We start from the raw sequence: 10970 nt of genomic DNA on the forward strand, positions 1-10970 counted from the left end.
GAAATTCAATTACGCTTTAGCTGGAAGCATCTGATAAGTTTATGGAAATTAAAGTTTTATGGAAATCAGTAGTCTGCCTGGCCCTGTGCCAGATCACAAGGGGCTGCACTATATTGCATTCAAATTAGCAGCCTCGGAAAATGCAGCAGCTACGACTAACAAGTCCCAAAAAAAACAAAACAAACAGGAAATATAGAGAGTACACTGCATATTTTAATATATATATCATTTGCTCGCTCTTCACATCTCACCTATTGCTGTAAAAATGATTAATAACCCATCTTTAGAATGACTCAAAATGACTGCAGCCATTGTTTTCTATAATCCAGAATAAAGACGCAAACACACTGCGGAGGTTCCATCAATATTAATGCGTGTGATGAATTCTTTATTTAAACCATTGTTTTTTCGTATCTCTTAAAAGACCAGACAACGTGTGCAAGTGTAAACATCTGTGCGGAGTGCACTGCAGGTCTGAGAGCAGTTAAGTCACAGAGTACACTGACATCTTGTGGATAATAAAAGCAGCTTCTGGGAGAGACGCTGCATTGGACACTTTTAGTTTCAATTTCATCTTCTGTTAAAAACTGCTGTTTGTGAGGCATCTGATTTTGCATTTATTGATCCAGCAGATGCACAGCAAAAATGTTATCGACACACATTTACTGCAACTACAAAAACAGATATTCAACATTTGCATTGAATTAGTTATGACAAAAACATATGGACAGGAAACTGTAAATACATAACTCTCTAGAAACAGAGATCAATTCAACTTTACTGATCCTGCTCAAATATTAATAAAAATACAATTTGTTAATTTATAAACATTTCCATAAAACTCTCCTCACCTCCATTTGTCAGGTCAACTTCTCATTAAAAGAATGCGAGTATAAGGCTCCCCTCTCACTGGCGGCATAAGGCACAGACGAAATAAGATGTCAGTAAGTGTCAGATCACTGCTGTTTTAAACAGCTGGCGGGCAGATGCTACCTTGAGACGGTGGAGCTGGCGTGTGATTGGCTAGAGGAAGCAGTGGCCGCGCTGAGCTGGGAGAAGCCACTGTGACTGGACTCCAGACTGGTCATGGATCCCCTGGAAAGAACAGAAAGAGACAGAAAGGAAACATTCAGGCGTGATTCTACCCAACACAATACTGTAAAAACAAACAGGTAACATATGCACAGGTATGTAAAACACAAGGGAACTTAACTTCCAGAGATATTACAATTATACAACACACAAAAGCACTGCAGCCTGTGTGAAAGACAGCTCGAGTATTACAGCAAGAACACGACGAGAGAGAGAAAAAGAAGCCGAGTGGAACAAATGAACTGACCTGAAGTCATGGGAGGCCAGCACCTCGGTGTAGTACATGATCTTACACTTGTGGGAGGAGACCTGCAGCGAGGCCAGCACATCATCCACTCGAGGCAGGCTGGAGGCGGAGCAGGCCGGGGAGCTGTGGAAGCGCCACTGGAGGATGTAGAAGCCGGGCCAGCGCGTTACGTGGGAGCCCTGTTCGAACAGAGGGGAGCTGCAGGATCAATTTCAGTCTGCGGTGGTGGAGACTTTAATTTCCTTTGATGCAACAGCAGCAAACAGGGACAAATAAAGTTGAGTTGGCACTGCAGAAGAAAGGACAGAGTGCAGAAGAAGGATCGAGAACAATCTCTCTGACCTGAACGCTCTCTCCCTCCCTGCAGGTGAGGGCTTTCTCCACCATGCTGTAGTCCTGCCCCAGCACCCAGTTCCTGTCTATCATCTGGGCGTTAACGGGGGTGTCTTTCTTAGGGGGCTGGGGGGCCCTCTTGGAATGGTAGATGTTGAAGATCACATCTCCTTTAGACACATCAAAGTCCCAGGTGATGACGGAGGAGGCCTCGTTGATCTCGATCAGCATCTGCAGGAGGATGTTGGGAGATTGGAAACAGAACGGCAGACAAAAAAGGACCATTAATCAAATAGTTCTCGTTTGCTGCAATATCTATTTCTACCAGCAGGTGGCAGCCTCGTCCACAGAATATAACCCATGCCCCCATCTTGATGCACTGTTAAGGTAGCCTAGCTCTTTGCTACATGTGGATTTGAGAGCCCATTTAAAAAGGCGGAGTCTGTACCTCATATGGGGCTCCCTTGAAAATACTGGCACTCTTATAGATGGAGTCGGTCAACAGGCGGTTTTCCTCACTCTCCAGCGCCTCTGCTGTCCTGTACAGAGATTTGTGGACCAGACCTCCTTCAGGGATGTCACACTGGAGAGGACAGAAGAAGAAAAATAGAGTGGAAGGAGAAGCTCAATAAATACTGCACACTAAAGACCTGGACTAAAACTCACCATGCAGTCGCCTCCCAAGAAGTCAGGGATGATCTCTTTGTCAATATAGTCCACTAATCCTCCTGGACCTTGGTAGTCGTTTCCAGCGTAAACGAGGAACTTCTTGCGCGTGTTCTCATCGATCAGGGGGCTGACCTGGAAACAAGACCCCAAGAGTCACGAGAGGACCGGCAGCTTCACGTCATGAACCGTAAACGTAGATCCAAGAGTATTAGAATGAACGGGTTGGCTGGTTTATGGATCTGGATGTGAACTTTATATTGATTTGATCATCATAATGACTGATACTATATCAGCATTTCTGATGGAATTTTCTATTCGTCGATAAATAGTTATATATATTTATGACATATTGCTGAACAGCAGCAATAATCAAATCCCCATGAGGATCTACATACTGCATGGCTTCCTTTGTTTATCGTTTGCTCATATTCACAATGCAAGATGCATCTTCATCCATTCCTCCACAGTCGGCTGCACATTAAAAACGAGTGACGACATTTATTCTCACCAGAGTCCAGAGCACCGGAAAAACTCTGGGCGCCCTCAGTATGAGGAGGCGACCCAGAGTCTCGGGGTAGTTGGCCTCCACCACCTCGATGATTCTCAGCAGAGCCTTGACACCTGGTCTCCACAGGTGACGCATGTTAAGGCCCTCCAGGTCCACCAGGCAAGTCCAGCAGCTGACAGAGGCATTATTCATACATTCAGACATACATACATACATAAACCTGATGAGCTGTGAGCCAATGAGACACTGATAGATTCATATTTAGGCACCTTATGGGTCGACCGAAGACTCGGGTGTTTTCTTCACATCGCCTCAGTCCCTCCTCGTTGATGGACAGGACCTGAGTCACATTCAAGTTGTGGCATTACCGATACTTTAAAATGAAATGTTCATGTGCACGTTAAGGCTTAAATCTGGGGCGTGTGTTCCTGTCACCTGTCTCAGAAGCCCCTCCTCTCCCGAGGCTCGCACCAAGCCCTTAGTGTCCATTAGCCCCAGACGCAGGATATACAGAGGACGTCCCTCTAAACCACACACACCCACACACACAGCTCTTTTGACTCAACACTATCTCTCCAGAGAAATTGGCGGCTAGCCAGTGTTACTCTCACAGTACCTCGGTCGTGGTGGTGCCAGCCTCCAGTGTAATAGTCCTGAAGCAGAGCCGGGCGCTCCCACGTGTCCAACAGGAAATCTACCTGATGCTGCTTCCTCCAGGTCAGCGACTGGCACAAGAACTCTCTGGCCTTGTCCAGGTTGAAATCTCTGGCCCTCAGGAAGCGTAGCACATGCTGATCCTTTGGAATCTGTACAACAACAAGCACCGGTCTAATAACCGCAGAGACATTTCTTGACCTTTCAGCCAACGGAGGCTTGGTGTTTTCCATTTGTAATCTACAGCACATGCGAGAGCTGAGCAGAAGTCTGGCTTGCGCGAGTGAGTGTCCAGGAACAAATGTGTATTTTACATAATTGCGCAAACTGCCCTTTCGTCAGACAACATGCGTTTGTGTTTAAGTGACCTTTCCCTTGTGGGTTTCCTGGAGCCACTGGCGCAGTCGGATGAGACAGCTCTCCTGCAGAGGTGTTAAATCACCAAGGTAACGTCTGATGTAGTCAGCATCCAGCTTGTCTGCGGGCCAAAACAACACGTAAAGTTAGCACATATTGCGTAAATCTGAGACACCAGGAGCTGGACAATAGCCAATGTAACGTACAATGTAACGTACTTGTTTCCAACTACAACATGTTTTGTTACACCTGACAAAGTAGCTTTAGTTTCACTTAAAATTCCATCCACGTGTTTAAAACTGCGACCGTTTGACAGCGAGTGCCTGTCGCCGGTACTCTCCAAAGGTTATAATACACGTCGTTCAGCTCTGAGGACGTGACTAACAGGTTGCGTTGATTCTGCTGCCCTGTTTCCTGTTTTTTCAACATTGTTGTTAGAAATAAAGTCAAGGAGGGTTCCTGCTGTGAGATTAAAAGCTCGGTACACATCAAATACTACGTATAGTGCCTTTAAATCAATCATTACTTTCCTGTTATTAGTTAGACGTCTCACCCTCTGCAAAGATCTCAGACCTTCGTCAATCCAGTCGATGAGGAAGGAAGCGCGTGACGTATGCGTATTTTAACTTCATCACTGTTTGTGTGTTGGCTGCTACTCTGTACTTATGTGTGACCAGTGAGGAAACACTGACCGTCGGGAGAGCCAGCCGCTGGCTCTGAGGGAGCGGTCGGGTCTTTGCTGTCCGGGCCGGTCTTAGCACTGCTGACGGGGATGGCTCTGGCAGTGGAGCGGGGCGGCAGCTGAAGCCTGGCAGCGCCAGCGACAACAGGGGGAGTCCAGCGAGGGATGCAAGTTACTCCTTCTTCCTCCAGCTCTTTGAGGTAGTACTCAATCATTTCTTTACCCTGCAACACAGGACGGAGACTTCAGGTTCATGTGACATCATCACAAATACATGTAAAGCAAGAACAGACCTACTCAACAGATCACAGAGGCAAACCTTTTTAATGCTGCTGGCGTACTGTTTCATAGCGAGCTTCTCTGCCGTGCTCTCAAAGCCGAAAAAGGACTTAATGTCCAGACTAGCCGCCTGCTCGAAGCTCGTCCAGTCCTCGTTGTCTGGATGAACCTGTGGGAGAGGATACACATCTGTGACGGGGCACCAAAACCTCAACTAAACACGTCGTAGTAGTTGACATTTCACTTGTGTGTCACAGCAAACTACAAAAGCAGCGACAGAATAGAAAATGATGAATACGTGTCACAGATGAGGTGATCACATGCAGCCCAAACGATATCGCTGGCGAGGGTTACGTGGCGGAAATTCAGCAAATGTTTCGGCAGGGTAGGTATTATTTGAGTGAGTCACACTGCATTGACTTTAAAGACTCCACCTGTTGACACAAGGGTTTAGTGCATATGGCACACTAGAAGAGGATCATTAAGATCAGCGGTAGAAGCGCTGAATAGAAAACACACACATTTAACAGAGGGGATCTGCCACTTCTTGTTCTGCACTTGGCAATCTGAAAGTAAAATACAAAAGAACAAAGAAATGAAACTCTGGGGCTCACCGTGTAGTTGCAGCACTCTCGGATAACGACCCTGTTGGAAAAGGTCTCGTTGTGGACCTCAATTCGGAGCGTCCTGTCTCTGCGATTCAGCGTGTTCTTTTGCAGAAAGTACAAGTAGTCGACACCAGCGATCTGCAGGCAGGAACAAAGTCAGAGATGTGATGGGTTTTTATAAAAAACACAAATGATCTGATGAAATGATCCGAAGGCTTCATGGCCTTTCGTGCTCTGTGAGGCGTCGGAGGAGAGGTACCCGTTTAAGGAGCCGAGGAGCCTCGATGTCGATCACGCACCGCCTCTCGGTCACCAGCGTGGCCCCGTCCTTGCTGTGGCTCTCGCTGATGACCTCGCTGTCGACAAACAATGGGATCAGGGGCGACTTTGGGAACCTCCTGACGTAGGCCTGAGAGCGGAGAAATTAACCACACGTGAAGGAAACGCACTGAAGAAACCGATGTTCTGAATATCTCGGCGTTCGGTTCGATGAAGAACTCTCAGTGAGTTTACATCGACACGTTATCAAAGCTGAAGCTGATGTTGGTGATTTCTTTTCAATAGTTTATCTATCCAGGTCAAATTGATCCCTATAAGCGGATGATTATCGCATCATTTACGGAATTTTATTGACCGTTTCGAAATGCAATCCAGTCGTTTCGAGCGCGGCTTCAACGACAAGTGCTTTCCCTGAGCACACTTGTTTTCCGTCTCCATCACTGGCAGCCGCGACTGTTTATCCTTGTTTGTACACAAGGCAGCCTGAGGAACAACAAGCGCCACCGCGGCATCTCTCTGCCTCTTGTTTTGGCACGTCAAGGCTCACGGAGACAATTATTTTCATTAAGAGACAAAGACTTTATTACCCGCCATGAAAGCAGACAGGCTACAACGAGAATAACTGTAAGCGGACTACTTGAGTACTACGAGCTCGTTATTCAAACAGTTTGGAACGATTCTGTCCCGAGCTTTCAGATCCACATGCAGCTGATCGCTGTAACCGGGTTCACTGGAAACTTTTCCCACTGTACTTGTATTTTTTTTTTTGAAGAGCTGGTTCTGTACATTCTGTTCCCTGAGAGGGTTGTTGTTGTCGTTTGTCCTGCCCACTTTGAGGCAGCGCTCTGATTGGACAGGAGAGTCATTTTGAATGGACCCATTATAGGGTCACTTGTATTTGCCAGAAGAGTAAACTGTTCTGTTGCTGGACTTGAGACGACAACATGTGATTTAAAGCAACATCCTTTCTGTGTCTGGTTAGGACGCATTTACTAGTTGGTGGCTTTAACAGAAGATATGAACACGAGCTGCTGCTGCGGCAGCGTTTACAAGCAGCCAGTTGCTTTTTACAGCCCACAGCCCACTGCATTACCATCTGTCCAAGCAGCTGTGACCGCAGCTCACCTGTAAATCGAGTCACTGGGTGCAAAAAAACAGTCCTCAGTCTATGTAACGAGTAGCTGTGTGGTTTTTACTGATAAAATACAGTTACAGAAGGCAGGGAAGGAACTCCACCCTCACAGTAAAGACAGCTTTTAATGTTTAGAGCAACAATAAATGAGTGGAAGACTATGTCTTCCACTCTTGAGGTAAACTTACAGCCTGAACTAGTACACGTGTGCAGAGTTCTACCTACTATAGTACAAAAAAGGATCAAAGGAACAAATAAATGTATTTTTTTTCGACTCTAAAATGAATACGTAAAAGGGACAATTCACTCGTAAATCAAAAATACATATTCTTCTACTTACCCGTTGTGCTATTTATCAATCTAGATTGTGTTGGTGTGAGTTGCTTAGTTTTGTAGATACATGCCGTAAAGATGTCTGCCTTCTCTCCAATAACACTCAGCAGCAATGTTTCTTTCTAGGAATCATGACCCGCTGTGAAACAGCTCACACGGTTATTACTAGGGGTGTAACAATATGCGTATTCGTATTGAACCGTTCGGTACGAGGCTCACGGTTTGGTACGCATGACGAACCGAACAATAAGTTTGATTAAAAAAAATATATCTTTTTTTTGTTTAAAACCTTTATTTAACCAGGTAGACCCATTGAAATATAGTCTGCAGAGCGTCATTGCCGTGCTGCTGTCTTTATTCAGCTCTGAGGATATTGCACAAGATTTTAGCTTAATATGTAACTGCAGAGAGCCAACTGTGACAACAGAATCTTGGAAATGCACTTTTAATTTCCCCTTTGTCCTACTTTTGCTTTACAGAGAGCCGTGAGCTGAAGGTTGTAAGTGAAGAGACGAGATCAGCATCATAAGGAGACATCTTCCTCTATAGTTTATCACATGACAAAGAAATATTAAAGAGAAAAACAAGAGTGAAAATAGGATCTCCATCTTTGTTTCAGCACATTTCCCTGGTGTGACTGTTGAATACTGCTGACATAAATGTGTTGGAAGTTACATTAAAAAAGCTGGAAAGAATTCCGCTGAATAACTTATCCCTGATGTTCAAGGCTCACACAGCTACAGATGCTTCTATAATAAGAGTAGCTTTACCAATAATTTGAAATTCAATAATAATTTCTTTATTAAGATTTTGTCAACTAATCAATAAGTTGATTTAATCAAGAGATTTGTAAAACTGAGTTTCTCCACGAAGAAGCACAACTTTAAATCTCGTGTTTTCCAAAGATGTGCTCATAACTTCCTTGGAAATACGCCGTTCAGCATGAAAAAGCATAAAGAAATACTGAATAAATCTCAGTAGTGCAACCAAAACAACAGATTAGTTGACTGATCGATGAACATTTAGACCGGTTAAAGAGGCAAATACAGATTAATAAGCAGCTTCTCACAGTATTTAGCCTGAGCTGCATATTAATGTATTTACCACCAGAAGAAAACAGTGTTTTCAGTTTATTCTGTCACTGAACACGAAGCATTGATGCAGGTGAGTTTATATCAAAAAGGAGACAGGTGACCCTGAGAGGCAGACACAGCTTATTCTGAAAGTGTCTGGTTTCCTACAAACTGAACCACAGTTTGTGTTTCTGTTTCATATTTAGAGTAACGTGTGAGGGTCAGAGCCACACTGGCCACAGCCTCACAGATGCACCTTAAACTCCAGGTTGGTTATGAAAGATCCTGCATGATTCGAACATGATAACAGTAAACCATGTCACAGGATATTAACACGGCTACTCACCGCCATTATCAGCTCAAACGAGTGCTTGTAGACCCGGACGGGGGACTGGTATTCCTGCACCATGGTGGGAAGGGTTCCACGGGGAGCCTCTGATAGAGAACCACAAACATGACACAACGAAAACATCATCAAACAAAAAGAAAAACAAAAGCATGACACGGTTTATTTACTTGTAAACAGAATCAGCCGAGTGTGCAGAGACAGGAAGACTTTCACGTGACTCTCATTTTTGACGCTGCTGGGGGTTAAACCGTAGAAGAAGAACCAGGAAGAGCCCTCAGGGTTGAAATAGTTACATTATCAAGTAGGCAAAGTACAAAAACTAGAAACGCGCATATTACTGCGCATATTGTGCTACTTAAAGACACACGGCCCGAGCAGCGGAACACAACAACCAGACGAACCTTCTTATACTTACTTTGATTTGAATCCTGGCCGCTAAATGTATGCTGCGTTATATATGCGTTTATGACAGCTGTTAACTTTCTGTGTATCATCCATGTCGTCAGCTGACTGGCTGTAGAACAGTAGTTCTCCACATTATGAACCCGAAAAAGTAAAACAGTCACTTTGGTCCGTCTGTCGGTCCGTTAGCACGCAGACTGTTGACTCCGCCTCTTCCACGCAGACAGGAAGTTCAAGTCGCGTGACAAGTTGGAAGTTCAGTGGTTTTATTGTGAAAGGCCGTAGTACATTTCTAACTGATGGGCCTGCGTTAAAGTAAACGTACCCACCAACATTCATTTACAAAGTAGGTGTCCATAAAAGGGCTTTTTGCAATTTATTTTTCACAAAGTAAATATTTATTTAATTTACGTTAAATTCTTGTCCTGATTATGCCTTCCTAATTCTCAGTTATAGAGGTGAGCGATATTATGACTTTGTAGTTTTATAATGTTGCAAATGTTGCAAATGTTTTGTACTGATCACTTCTGTCCTCCTACACATTACAATAACAGCTGACATTTAAAATGCTGTATCAATGAAGTGAATTTGAGGATTGTGAACGTTATGTTCACATGTTTGAGTGAAATTATGACAAGAAAACTGTGTTCATTTACAAATTGTGATATACAAGTTGTAAATTAGAGGCGCCTGTACAAAGCCCATTTATGAGACTGTTTTGACACTGTATATATTCGCTGTCTCCCATCAGCTGTTAGATGCAGCTGTTCCCACATTGAGACTCCTGAAGCAGCATCTGTAGGGAGTGGGATTCAAAGCTTCTGGATATCTGGCAGCCTTCAAAAGGTACTGGAGTCCAGCAGGGGACATCCTGAGAGGGGGAAGTAGAGTTCAGATCAGCTCTTATTCCTAATCAGCCACAGGCACAAAGAACAATGTTACCATGAAACACGCTGCTCTCAGCAACCGTCTCCACGTTATGTGGGATAAATAATTGAGCCGCATCGGTGCAACACAGTGAGCCTCTCTCTGAGAATATCTGAGTGAGGTACAACGGGCCCCAGTGCACAAACACACAACCATCAAATCTCTCGTCACACAATACAGAGATGACATTGGACAACATCAGCATTCATCAGAGTTTACCTGAAAATCAATGCACTGCAATTCTTAGATATCCCACGAAATCAATTTGTATATAATTCACGTAATCATGAGCCAGAAAGCAGTGAAAGTCCACACGGGGTGGTCGGGAGTAGAGGTGGATGGGTCAAACGGAAGTGGATCTTCAGGACACCGTTGTTTGTGAAAAGGAGAAGTCACTGTTTGTCACATAACTTCCATCGTTATTTTAACCCAAAACACAATATTTTCCTCAACCTAACCAAGTACTTTTGTTGCCTAAACCTAACTAACTTGTTTCCTGTGGAGACCGAAGTTTATCTTGAAAAGAGTGTATGCATGTAACAAGAGGAAATTGACAGGTGTTGCTGGAGTTTCGTGGGAAATCGCACGAAAAATGAAGAGCAACTTTTTTGTAAGTGTGGAGAATTTCAGTATTAAACACATTATAAGTACGATTAAATAACCCCCCTAGTGATGAGTAGAAGTGTCACAATAATATGTTAGTCACAATATGTTTACAATATTCTTAGTTGTAGAAGATATTATGTGTCACAGTATATTAACTAATTGAATGTATTAAATCATAAAAGTATCGTCACTAAAGGTATTAAAACACTGTAAGAATAGTTTGAGGGTCAGACAGGGATTGTGAACGAGACATGCTCCGAATGGAGGATGTGACAGCTGACCAGATGTGGAGTCAAGACAGATGTTTTGCGAGGAGAGAAGATGTTTCGCTGAAAGATATGTAAGAACAGTTGCATGAGGATACGTTGCATATCACCCATTTCGACTTTCACAATGGAGCCGTAATTTTAATGCTGATAGTCAAACAAAATCAAATCATC

General features: G+C 44.0%; 1 protein-coding gene across 1 annotated transcript; it reads right to left on the reverse strand.

Annotated features, from left to right (window-relative positions):
- Positions 1 to 351: 351 nt before the first annotated feature.
- Positions 352 to 9180, reverse strand: sec14l1 (SEC14-like lipid binding 1). The gene is made up of 16 exons (XM_079281413.1): positions 9011 to 9180; positions 8593 to 8681; positions 5689 to 5838; positions 5436 to 5567; positions 4862 to 4990; positions 4553 to 4766; positions 3872 to 3981; positions 3466 to 3655; positions 3285 to 3373; positions 3119 to 3189; positions 2850 to 3021; positions 2339 to 2473; positions 2121 to 2255; positions 1682 to 1903; positions 1340 to 1518; positions 352 to 1095 (listed from the first exon to the last, which is right to left on the reverse strand). Exons 1-16 carry the CDS (start codon positions 9087 to 9089, stop codon positions 990 to 992), a joined length of 2202 nt encoding a protein of 733 aa, XP_079137539.1. The 5' UTR covers positions 9090 to 9180; the 3' UTR covers positions 352 to 989.
- Positions 9181 to 10970: the final 1790 nt, after the last annotated feature.

This window comes from Melanostigma gelatinosum, assembly GCF_949748355.1.
Source record: "Melanostigma gelatinosum genome assembly, chromosome: 13".
NCBI lineage: Eukaryota > Metazoa > Chordata > Actinopteri > Perciformes > Zoarcidae > Melanostigma > Melanostigma gelatinosum.